Here is a 12,989-nt window from a genome sequence, read left to right as displayed (position 1 = left end):
GAGAGAGGGAAAGGGGGAGAGAAAGGGAGTGAGAGAGGGAGAGGGAGAGAGAGGGAGAGAGAAGAGAGAAAGGGAGAGATAGAGGGGGAGAGAGAGAGGGAGAAGGGGAGAGAGGGGTAGAGAGAGGAGTGAGATAGAGGAAGAGAGAGGAAAGGGGGAGAGAGGGGGAGGGGGAGAGAGGGGAGAGAGGGATAGGGAAGAGGGTGAGAGAGGGAGAGAGAGAGAGAGGGAGAGAGGGAGAGAGAGGAGAGAGAGGGAAAGGGGGAGAGAAAGGGAGTGAGAGAGGGAGAGGGAGAGAGAGGGAGAGAAGAGAGAAAGGGAGAGATAGAGGGGGAGAGAGAGAGGGAGAAGGGGAGAGAGAGAGAGAAGAGAGAGAGGGTGACAGAGGGAGAGGGAGGGGGAGAAGAGAGGAGGGAGAGTGGGAGACAGGAGAGAGAGAACTTTAATAAACCGAATCAGAAATGAAAGGGCACAACACGAAGTCAGCACAGAAATGTAATGGCTCATCAGAGATCACTTTGAGAATCTTTATGTCATGAAATAAGACAAGAGAGAAGAAATTAGTAAATTTCTGGATTCCTATAACCTCCCAAGACTGAACCAAGATGATCTGAAATACCTGAACAGACCTATCTCTATTGAGGAAATTGAAATGGTAATCAAAGTCTTCCCCAAATCAAAAGCCCAGGCCCAGATGGAGTCACCAGTGAATCCTCTCAGACCCTTAAAGACATCCTACTGCCGATCTCCTCCAAGCTCTTCCGGGAGGTTGAAGAAACAAAAGCACTTTCAAGCAGTTTCCACGAAGCAAACATCACGCTGATACCAAAATCAGACAGAGATGCCACACACAAGAAGAGAATTATAGGCCAATAGCCTGATGAACACGGATGCAATGGTCCTCAACAAGATAATAGAAAATAGAATCTAATAATTCATCAGAAAGATCATACACAATGAACTAATAGGACTAATTCCAGGGATTCAGGATGGTTTCACATAGACAAGTCAATCAACATAATAAACCATATCAGTAAAAGAAAAAAGAAAAACCATGTGATCACATCAATACCCACAGAGAAAACTTTTGACAAGATCCAGAACCCTTTCATATAAAAACTCTCAAGAAAATGGTGATTGAAAGAACTTTCCTCAATACAGTCAAAGCCACAGCAAGAATTATATTCAATGGGGAAAAACTAAAAGTCTTCCCTCTAAGATCAGACACAAGACGAGGTTGCTCCCTCTCACTACTTCTATTCTATATAGTATTGGGAGTACTTGCCTTAGCAGTTAGGTAAGAAAAAAGATATCGGGGCTGGAGTGATAGCACAGTGGGTAGGGCGTTTGCCTTGCACGCAGCCGACCCGGGTTTGATTCCCAGCATCCCATCTGGTCCCCTAAGCACTGCCAGGGGTAATTCCTGAGTGCAGAGCCAGGAGTGACCCCTGTGCATCGCCAGGTGTGACCCAAAAAGCAAAATATATATATATATATATATATCAAGGACATTCAGATAGGAAGGGAAGAAGTCAAACCCCCACTGTATACAAATAATGAAAAAGAAGAAAGATACATTAAACAAAAAATCCCATTCACAATTGTGCACCAGAAAATCAAGTACTTTCAAATTATCTAAACTTAAGAGGTGAAAGAGCATTAAAATACAAAACATGACTTCACAAAATAAAAGAGGATATGAGGAAATGGAAACACACCCACTGCTCGTGGATTGGGAGGATTTATCATCAATGTCAGTACCCCCAAAAACGTTGTACAGATTCAATGCATTCCCTATAAGGATACCCATGACATTTTTAAAAGAAATTGATAAAACACAGACGTCCTTGGAAAAAAAGATGGGAGGCATCACTTTCCCCAGCATCAAACTGTATTACAAGCAGGTAGTAATTAAAACAGCGTGGTATGGAATCAAGACAGACTCTCAGATCAATGGAATGGACTTGAATATCCTGAGACAGACCCTTAGGGATATTATCAGTCAATTTTCAACAAATTTTCAGCAAAAATATGAAGTAGATTAACAAGAGCTGTTGGGAAAACTGGGCAGCTACACGTAAAAATAAGTAAATAAATAAACTCAGACCTCCTCTTAACATCATACGCAAAAATAAAATCAAAATGGTTTCTATGCCTTGCTATCAGACCTGAATCTAAAGGTACATAGGGGAAATTGTAGGCAGAACTCTCTAGGCCATTAAAGCGAAAGGCTTTCAAAGTTGAAACACTACTGACCGGGCAAGTGGAAGAAAAGACAGACAAAGGGGACTACATGAAACTAAGGAGCTTTGCACCTCAAATAAAACTATGACCAACATACAAAGACAGCCCACGGAAATACTATTTACCTAACACTCATCTGATAAGAAATTAGTATCCATGATATATAAGGCACTGGTGAAACTTCACAAGAAAAAAAAATCCAACCCATCAAAAATTGGGAAGAGGAGATGAACAGTAATTTCCTGAAAAAAAAAAATACAAATGGCTAAGAAGCACATGGAAAAGTGTTCTATCTCAGGGAGATGCAAATGAAAACAACAATGAGATGCATTTAAGGCCATGGAGACTGGCCCACGCCACAAAGAACAACCAGGGCTGCCACGGAGGTGGAGAGAAAGGGGCTCTCATTCACTGTCATTCACTGCCAACACCGATTGGTCCAGCGTTTCTGGAAAACAATATGGTCATTCTTCAAAAATATGGGAAATTGAGCTTCCATATGACCCACCTATACCAAGTCTTGGAATATATACCGGTGGTCCAAAACCACATGGCGGAAAAGCCACCTGCACTCCTGTGTTCACTGCAGCACTATTCGCAATAGCCAGAGAAATGGAAACAGCCCAAGTGTCCGAGACCAGATGAGTAGATAGAAAAACCACGGTCCGCCTGCACTGTGGAATACTACACAGCCATCAGGGAAGATGAAGTCAGGAAGTTTGCTCATACTTGAAAGGACGTGGAGAGTGTCGTGTTGAGTGAGATGAGTCCGAGGGAGAGGACAAATGCAGGATGATTCCACTTATCTGTGGGATAAAAATATATAGTCTGCGAATAATATGCAAAGACAGTAGATAAAAGGGCCAGGGGCATTGGTCCATGGTGGGAAGCAGACAAAGGGGCCAGGGAAGGGCAGTGAGGTCAGAGAAGGGCCCCCCGTGACAATGCTAGTTGGAAATGATCACTCTGGGCAAAACCTGAGTGCTAAGGGGGAAATAAGAGGGGAGGGAGAGAGAGACAGAGAGGGAGAGAGAGAGAAAGAGAAAGAGGGAGAGAGAGAGAAAGAGAGAGGGAGAGAGAGAGAGAAAGAGAGAGAGGGGGAGAGGAGGGGGGAGAGGGGGAGAGAGAGAGAGGGAGAGAGAGAAAGAGAGGGGGAGAGGTGGGGGAGAGAGGGAGAGAGAGAGGGAGGGAGAGAGAGAAAGAGAGAGAGAAAGAGAGGGGGAGAGGTGGGGGAAGAGAGGGAGAGAGAGAGGGAGAGGGAGGAAGGGAGAGGGAGGGGGGAGAAAAGGGGGTAGAGAGGGAGAGAGGGAGGGAGGGAGAGGGAGGGGGATAGAAGGGGATAGAGAGGGAGAGAGGGAGGGAAGGAGAGGGAGGGGGAGAGAAGGGGGTAGAGAGGGAGAGAGGGAGGGAGGTAGAGGGAGGGGGAGAGAAGGGGGTAGAGAGGGAGAGAGGGAGGGAAGGAGAGGGAGGGGGAGAGAAGGGGGTAGAGAGGGAGAGAGGGAGGGAGGTAGAGGGAGGGGGAGAGAAGGGGGTAGAGAGGGAGAGGGAGAGGGAGGGAGAGGGAGGGGGGAGAGAAGGGCATAGAGAGGGAGAGAGGGTGGGAGGGAGGGAGAGGGAGGGGGAGAGAAGGGGGTAGAGAGGGAGAGAGGGAGGGAGAGGGAGGGGGAGAGAAGGGCATAGAGAGGGAGAGAGGGAGGGAGGGAGAGGGAGGGGGAGAGAAGGGGGTGGAGAGGGAGAGGGAGAGGGAGGGAGAGGGAGAGAAGGGGGTAGAGAGGGAGAGACGGAGGGAGGGAGAGGAAGGGGGGAGAGAAGGGGGTGGAGAGGGAGATGGAGAGGGAGGGAAGTGTCTGCCCCAGAGACAGGCTGCAGGGCTGGGTGGGGGAGACACTGGCTGTGGGGAGTGTGCGCTGGTGCAGGGACGGCTGTTGTATGACCGAAGTCCAATCAGAAACAACTTCGTGACTGTGTCTGGCGGTGATTCAGTTAAACACAGGAAGCAAGGTGTGAGGGAGACGGAGCGAGAGATCCTCAGAGATCTCTGCAGCGACAGAGCGAAGGCCCGTGGCCCAGGTCCGCTGGGCTCGAGAAGCAAGCCAACGCGGCAGTTTACTATGAAAAACATGGGAAATAGCCCGGTTTTCCAAGGAAAATGGAGAGAGCTGCCTTTGGGACTTTGCCCCACGTCCACGGGCGTCTGGGTCCCCCTCGCCCCACAGAGTGAACCGGCGGGTCCCAGCACCGGGCCCCTGCCAGCCCGTCACGGCTAACCTGGGCCCAGCCCTCCTCCTCCGAGAAGCCGCGCTGTCTTGAACACGTGACTCTCTCTCCCCCTCAGACTCCTCCAAAGGAACGTCCTTACTCACACACACACAATAAATAAGTGTGTGACTCCCACACAACAGAAGCCAAGTCCTGCTTCACGGGACCTTGTGGGGAAGAGGCGGCACCGCCGACCTCTCCCCCTACTAATTCACAGACAATACGTGAGAAAACACTCGTCCTCCTGCCCTAGCCCTGGTAGAAACCCTTTCTTCCTAGCGGGTGTCTGATCGGGGGCGGGGGGGACAGGCCACAAGTCCCCGTGACGGGGCGTGCAGCCCTCCTGGCCGGTGCCGCTGGGGGGCATTTCCAAGGCAGGTCCTGAGAGCCGCAGAGGGGCCCTGAGCACTGTCGGGAGGGGCCCTGAGGGCAGCGGGAACAGCATCAGACCCGTTTCCTCCCTTCCCCTCCCTGTTACTGCGCCTTTCCTCCTTCCCTCTCCCCACCATGCTGGGCACTGCTGGCCCGGGGCCTGTGGAGGCCCCCGAGAGTGTCCCGTGAGCCCGGGGACCCCCGCTGGCCCGCGGTGCCGTGGGAGCAGCCCCCCACCCCCGGTCAGCCCTGCAGGGCCGAGCCCCACCCAAGGCCGGGGCAGCCGCAAGCCCACGAGGCCTCACCTGTACTGTGGAGGCGGGTAGCCGTGGGCAGCGCAGTCCAGGAAGACGTCGGGCTGTGGGGACTCCAGAGGGATGGTGACGTCCTGGGGCTCGCGGGTGAAGGTGGGCCGGCTGGTGAGCCCGACACCTGCAGGGGAAGGAGAGGTCGTGGGGGGCAGCCCGGCCTCCGGCCCCGCAGGGCCGAGCGGGCGGCGCCCAGCTGCCCTCCCGGGGAACAGCAGAGACGCAGCCAGCCCGGCTCCGCCCGGCACCCCGTGTGCCTCTCTGACCCCCAGGAGTGGCCGCACGTGCAGAGCCCAGAGCAAGGCCGGGGCACGGGCTGCTGTGGCGCCTGGACGACCCCCACGGGAACTACCCGAGCTTTCCCCTCCGCACAGGCACTGTCACACACGGCCGGGACTGAGGAGGGCCGCCCAGGGGCCAGTGGGCCCTGTGAGCACTGTCCGTGAGAGCACTGGGAGACACAGGGACTCCCCTGGCCGTGGTCCACGCATGCAGGAAGGCCAGGAGCACCCGCGGGAGGCCAGGCTGGCCGCCCCCTCTCCCACACAGCTCCCCGAGCGTCACGACCAGGACCCGGGGGGCCGCCCCCTGTCTGCCCTGGGGCCCTGCAGACCAGGGGCTGCCAGAGGCCCCCGCTGGGCCAAGACAAGCTGCCCCCCCCCCGAGGGGGGTGCTGGTGCTGGGGCCTGGAGGGCGGGTGCGAGCACGTGGCTGACTCCTGTGCCAGTGCTCTGCCCGCTGCTCTCCCCCGAGCCCCAGCCCTGGCTCTGCCGGGCAGCAGGAGGCCACGACCACGCAGCCGCTGACCAGGTAGCCCCTGAGTCGGACACAGAACTTCGGCCCTGTGGCTCCCGCCCACCCGTGTGACAGGGTCACCTTCCTCATTCTCCGGGACGGGGACGGAATCCTGGGGCTGGCGACTCGCAGGGAACCCGATGGGGAGGCCCTTCCCCCGGGAAGGCCCCAGGACCCGTGACCCGGAACCTGAGTGCAGTCCATGTCCCTGCTCTGCGGGCTTCTCGTGGGGTGTATGTGTGTGTGTTTGTGTGTGTGCATGTGTGTAAATGTGCATGTGTGTGTTTGTGTGTGTGCATGTGTGCGTGCTTATGTTGCATGTGTGCTCACATGTATGCACATGTGTTCGCGTGTGCATGTGTGTTCACACGTGTTGTGTGTGCATATGTCTGTGTGCACATGTGTGCATATGTGTATGCACATGTGCATGTGCGTGTGTGTGCATGTGCATGCAGAGTTTGACATGAGTACATACAGTTATGCATGTTCATAACTTTTCTCCATCTCTGTAGAGTATCACTGATTTTACAGATATGAGCATATTCTATTCACGTATGTCACCATGCCATCGTCTGCACCGTGTAAGGTTTGAATGCACGGATTCGTTATGCACGTGTTAGTATTGCAGACAGCCCTGCATGTCAGCTGTGTGCCCGAAGCATCTCCACGCATGGATGACTTTGTGTGTGTGCAGACACACTCCACACCCGTGTCCTGCCTCAGGGTGAGCGTGTTACGGGCACGGACGAGGCTGCCCTTTGCTGCATGGCCACGCCCAGCCACGTGCCCACCTGCTTCCCTCCTGCCTCACTGTGGCCAGTGGGCCGGGCCCGGGTCCTGCCATGTTGGTGCCTTTCTTTCTCCGTCCACCCTGGCGGGCTGCTGGGACGGTGGTCCTGGCCCTGTGAAGACCCCACGGGGGCTCTGAGCCTGCTCCCAGCTCCCCACTCACTCGCCTGCTCTGCTCCTCGTGCCCACCCCGTGTCTGATCCAGACTCAGATCCCACCTGGGCGGGACTCCCATCAGCAGGACGTCCCCTGACCTCTGACCCCTGCACCCCTGGGTGCCCGTGCTGCACTGAGCCACAGGGCTTAGCTCCAGCTTCTGGGCGGGAGGGGGCCGTCTCCGAACCCCGGAGCCTCCAGCTGCAGCCGCAGCGAGAAGGGGGACACAGGCCCCCGGTGTGCCGGGAAGCCGGTTAGGAACTGTTCCTCCCCACAAAGGAAGGAAGAAACGGCACCATCCCTCAACCCCAGGAAATGAGAAGGAGCAGGAACACTGCAAAGATATTCAATAAAAAGAAAAAAGCAATCGTTTGCCAGTGGGAAACAAAAGACTCAATCTAGAAGAAAAATATAATTCAAGGAAGCCGAGGAGGTTTTTCAAAATTTTTTCACGCTGTAGAACAAGGACATAATTTTTTAAAAATAGCTTGATGGCAAGATGGAAAAGACAAACAATAGAAGCAGAGAAATTAGCAGGTCGCAACTCAAGGATCCATATCCCAACCCAAGGAGCGCTACTGAGGGCCGGGAAGTCAGTGAGAGCCGGTGGGGAGACAGCTGCCCCCTGCCCGGAGCCAGACCCCTCGACCGGGAAGCCGGGATCACGGTCACTAGGGCAGGTGGACAAGCAGAGCGGGAAGGCGGTGCAGGAACAGTGATGGACAGAAAGATAAAGATGATCCAACATACAGTTGTAGGATGACATTACTTTGTCCTTTCCCTCCTTGCCACAAGTAGCTTGTCCAGGTTTTACCCAGAGTTTAGGCTTACCCCAGTCTCACCCATCAAGGTGTTCCTGAATCTCTCCCATCCCTTTGTTTAGCTATAATCACTTCTCCATGCTCTCTTCCCCAAAAGAGTTAATTCGAGGCTTTCCCTTAATCTGACTCTGCTAATTTGCAAGGTCAGACCTTCCTAGGATACTGAATTTATATTATATAAGTTAATATTGCCTTTCTCCTCTTCTTGTGCCTTTTGAATAATTTACTTTAAAGCTATGACTGTTTTGTATAGACACAAGAAGACAATATTATGTTTTTATAACTTGGGAATTAATTGGCCTCGATATTCCCTCCTGGGCATCTGCTTTCTCCACTTAAGCCTCAGTTGCCTTCAGTTCCTAGCACCCCAAAGTAGGGTCCCCGACGTGGGACAGGAAGGATCCAGGGCAAGCGGTGAGTTATGTGCTACCCTGGCATCGAGATGGGCCTGGCCAAAGTGCCTAATTCTTAACTATAAGTTAAGAGCTTGATCATAGACAAATGCTGTCATGATCCAATAGTAATTATGAGATTGGGACCCTGCCAGGGATAGGAAAGACTGATCTGGCCTGAGCACTGTAGTCTGAGATTGAGATGGCCCCAGGAGAGCAATTCTATAAGCTTTAATGCATCTCTTATTGTGTCCATACAAAATAATTAATATTATGAATTCTTATATGTTTGCTGGCTGAGGAGAAGAGAAACACATTCATGGGACTCCGCCCTTGGGTGGATCCTCCTGCTGAAAGAGAATTAAGTCCTAGGAGAAGCATCCCCTAAGGGAAAGGAACCTTACCCTATTGATGGTGACCACACCTATGTGTATGCCCCAACCCCCTGATGCTGTGGAGATTTAACTAGGCTGTGAGAGTGGGTTGGGGGGCCAGATCCACGGGCGAGATCCACGGGGCAGATCCACGGGGAGAGATCCAGGAGAGCGGGAGAGAAGCGGAGGGAGAGAATGAAATAAATGGATTGAGCAACCAGTTTGGCCTTCTTCCTTCTTCCTTCCGTCGCCTGCCCTCGACCGACAGCACACACAGCGGTTCTGGGGCACCGGACGCGGGCGGTGAGACAGAGCCGCCCGGAGAGCCCGCGAGTGCTCGCGCCCCTCGGCGTGCTTTAGTTTTTTACATACAGTGATGGAGAGAGAGAGAGACAGGGAGAGAGAGAGTGAGAGAGAAGGAGAAACAGAGGTGGGGAGAGACAGAGACATAGAGACAGGGAGAGAAGAAGAGAGAGGGAGAGAGACAGAGGAAGAGAGAGGGAAAGGGAGAGAGAGCAGAGAGAGACATAGAGACACACACAGAGACAGAGAGAAAGAGAGAGGGAGAGAGAGAGAGAAGGAGAGAGAGGGAGAGAGATAGAGTGACAGCAAGGGAGAGAGAGAAAAAGGGAGACACAGAGAGAGGGAGAGAGAGCAGAAAGACAGAGAGAAAGAGAGAGAGGGAAAGAGAGGGAGAGAGATGGAGAGAAAGAGAGAGGGAGAGAGAGCAGAGAGAGAGAGAAAGGGAGAGAGGACGAGAGAGATGGAGAGAAATAGAGAGGGGGAAAGAAAAGAGAGAAAGGGAGAGAGAGACAGAGAAAGAGAGAGAGGGAGAGAGAGGAAGAGAGGGAGAGAGAAGGGGAGAGAGGATGAGAGAGATGAAGAGAAAGAGATGGGGGAGAGAGAGAAAGAGAGGGAGAGAGAGAAAGGGAGAGAGGGGAAGAGAGGAAGAGAGACGGAGAGAGAGCAGAGAGAGAGAAAGGGAGAGAGGATGAGAGAGACGGAGAGAAAGAGAGAGGGGAGAGAGGGAGAGAGAGAGAAAGGGAGAGAGGATGAGAGAGACGGAGAGAGAGGGGGGAGAGAGGAAGAGAGAGAGGGAGAGAGAGCAGAGAGAGGGAGAAAGGGAGAGAGGATGAGAGAGACGGAGAGAAAGAGAGAGGGGAGAGAGGGAGAGAGAGAGAAAGGGAGAGAGGATGAGAGAGACGGAGAGAGAGGGGGGGAGAGAGGAAGAGAGAGAGGGAGAGAGAGCAGAGAGAGGGAGAAAGGGAGAGAGGATGAGAGAGACGGAGAGAGAGAGAGGGGGGAGAGAGGAAGAGAGAGAGGGAGAGAGAGAGCAGAGAGATCTCGCCCTGTCTGCCTCATCTCTCTCCGTGTCGCGTCCCTCTTATTTTGGCGAACCACCGAGCCAGCCTTACGATGGGAAATTTCCCAGCAGCAGATGTGGTGCCTTGGGTCAGAACAGAGGCCCCGTGCCCGGGGCTCTGGTGGGGAGGGAAAGGCCACTGACCCCGCAGGCCAGCTGGAGGAGGGGCCGCTGCTGTCCAGAGCTGCCGGGGCACTCGGCCCTCTTCAGCGTGCTGACCCTGGGGGATAACGGGGCAGAAGCGGGTCGGGAAGCCCATCAAGGACGGAGCCGCACAACAAGGCCCAAGGGCAAAGCAGGGGCGGGGCCAGACGCACCCGAGTGCGGGACTTGGCTGGTGAGTCTCGTGCTGATTTTCTTAGAACACGCATGTCACAACAACGCCGCGTGTCACAACAATGCTGCATGTTTGCATGTTACGACAGGCTGCGTGTCACAACAGGCTGCTTCCTCGACAACAGACTAACAGCGGCAGCGAGGGGCCGGGAGAGGCGGCCATGCTCCGTCCCGCCCACGAGCACGTCTGCTGCTGTTATTTGTGTCAGAGTCGGGGTGTCCGGGGGTGCACACGGGACGCTAAAGCCCCGTCAGCTGACATCTCAGCATCATGCAGCGAGTGTTTTAGCCTTTTTTAACACACAAAAAATATCCCTTTGGAAAACAAAACCTTTGATGGTTCATACCCGTTAAAACTATACTTCCTTCCCTTCAACTTTGCCACTGTCTAAACTAAGCTAAATTTCGTCCTGACGCTTGCATCTGCATGACGGCTACACCTTCTGGGAGGATTTGGGGCCACACGCAACAGTCTTGGGTGACCGAGGCAGCGCCAGCTGCCCGACAGCTTCCCCTCCTGTGTGTCTCTGGCCTTGGGTCCACGTGTCCACGCAGCTCTCCACGCGTTTGTCCGTGTACCTACCAGCTCCCCCGGTGCCCATAAGGAGGGATACAAGTTCACCAACTTACGGTTTTATTTTTGGTAGGGGGGGGTATTGGAATAAGGTTTCTCATTCCCCTTCCTCAGTTTTCCAGCTTAAATGGGAAAATAAACGTGCATTATGCTGAAGAATATATTTTTTATGGAGCGACGAGAGAAGGGGATGTCTGAGCCGGGTTTGGGGTGAGTTGGGAGACACAGGGAGCACGCAGGGTCCATTGGGGCCCTGAGCTAGAGTGAGCCTTGCTGTGTGTGGACAGTGTGTGGTGCCGGGAACGGAACCCAGGTCTGCCACGTGCCGGGCAGCGCCTGGCCCGATGTGCTGTCGCCAACCCTCGGGGTTACTGAGGAGGAACCTAATGGCCCAGGGGGACTCTGGAGACGGACTCGGGCTGTGTGTGGCTTTTCTACCCTTAATTTCCTCCGGGCAGGACCTTTGGTCTATGCCGGGCCCACACCTCACGCGCTGTCACCCGAGCCACTCCCGGCCCTCCGGTCCTTTCCCGCGAGTCTCCTCACCCGTCCACTCTGCGGCCAAGGCAGCGGCCACGGGCTCAGTGCTGGGCGGGGCGGGGCTGGCGGGGCACGAGGAAGGGCGGCCTTCTCCCTCCCGGGCCTTCACCCGGGTACCGTCCCTCTCTGCGCTCCTAGCGGGGAGCGAACCCAGGTTCAGAACACACTGAGACCCCCGACGGGAACCACCAGAGCTAGCGGTCAGACGAAGCCAGGTCCCCGGGGACACGGTCAGGAAGTCCCTCGAGGTTGCTGGTCCCACCCTCCCTGGGCTCATGGACCCTGAGGCTCTGCCGTCCCTGTAGCCGGGCGCCAGGACTGTCCACTGATGGCCGCGGTGACCTCTCACTCTGGCAAGACCCACCAGGCACTGTGGGCTCTGCCCGTCTGTACCCACACCCACCCGGCTCCCGGGAGCTCCTGTCTACACCCCAGATACCTCCCGGCTCCCAGGAGCTCCTGTCTACACCCCAGATACCTCCCAGCTCCCGGGAGCTCCTGTCTACACCCCAGATACCTCCCAGCTCCCAGGAGCTCCTGTCTACACCCCAGACCCACCTGGCTCCCGGGAGCTCTGTCTATACCCCAGATACCTCCCGGCTCCCAGGAGCTCCTGTCTACACCCCAGATACCTCCCAGCTCCCAGGAGCTCCTGTCTACACCCCAGACCCACCCGGCTCCCGGGAGCTCCTGTCTACACCCCAGATACCTCCCGGCTCCCAGGAGCTCCTGTCTACACCCCAGATACCTCCCAGCTCCCAGGAGCTCCTGTCTACACCCCAGACCCACCCGGCTCCCGGGAGCTCTGTCTATACCCCAGATACCTCCCGGCTCCCAGGAGCTCCTGTCTACACCCCAGATACCTCCCAGCTCCCAGGAGCTCCTGTCTACACCCCAGACCCACCCGGCTCCCGGGAGCTCCTGTCTACACCCCAGATACCTCCCAGCTCCCGGGAGCTCCTGTCTACACCTCAGACCCACCCGGCTCCCGGGAGCTCCTGTCTACACCCCAGATACCTCCCAGCTCCCGGGAGCTCCTGTCTACACCCCAGACCCACCCGGCTCCCAGGAGCTCCTGTCTACACCACAGATACCTCCCGGCTCCCAGAGCTCCTGTCTACACCCCAGATACCTCCCAGCTCCCGGGAGCTCCTGTCTACACCCCAGACCCACCCGGCTCCCAGGAGCTCCTGTCTACACCCCAGATACCTCCCAGCTCCCGGGAGCTCCTGTCTACACCCCAGATACCTCCCAGCTCCCGGGAGCTCCTGTCTACACCACAGATACCTCCCAGCTCCCGGGAGCTCCTGTCTACACCCCAGATACCTCCCAGCTCCCGGGAGCTCCTGTCTACACCCCAGACCCACCCGGCTCCCAGGAGCTCCTGTCTACACCCCAGATACCTCCCGGCTCCCAGGAGCTCCGGTCTACACCCCAGATACCTCCCGGCTCCCGGGAGCTCCTGTCTACACCCCAGACCCACCCGGCTCCCAGGAGCTCTTGTCTACACCCCAGATACCTCCCAGCTCCCGGGAGCTCCTGTCTACACCCCAGACCGACCTGGCTCCCGGGAGCTCCTGTCTACACCCCAGACTGACCTGGCTCCCAGGAGCTCCTGTCTACACCCCAGATACCTCCCAGCTCCCGGGAGCTCCTGTCTACACCC

At 55.6% G+C, this 12,989-nt stretch overlaps 1 protein-coding gene across 2 annotated transcripts in view; it reads right to left on the bottom strand.

The window, feature by feature from the left end:
* LOC101545784 (contactin-6) overlaps positions 1-12,989 on the bottom strand; it is a 195,391-nt gene that overhangs the window by 122,381 nt on the left and 60,021 nt on the right. For both annotated transcript variants that reach the window (XM_055135884.1, XM_055135885.1), the window contains exon 3: positions 5,181-5,307. In XM_055135884.1, the coding sequence (XP_054991859.1) occupies positions 5,181-5,307 (127 nt within the window). The remainder of the gene's footprint in view (positions 1-5,180; positions 5,308-12,989) is intronic.

This window comes from Sorex araneus, chromosome 4 (assembly GCF_027595985.1).
Source record: "Sorex araneus isolate mSorAra2 chromosome 4, mSorAra2.pri, whole genome shotgun sequence".
NCBI classification, from domain to species: Eukaryota; Metazoa; Chordata; class Mammalia; order Eulipotyphla; family Soricidae; genus Sorex; species Sorex araneus.
Note: the sequence above shows the minus strand (reverse complement) of the source record. Positions and strands in the feature narration are given on the sequence as shown.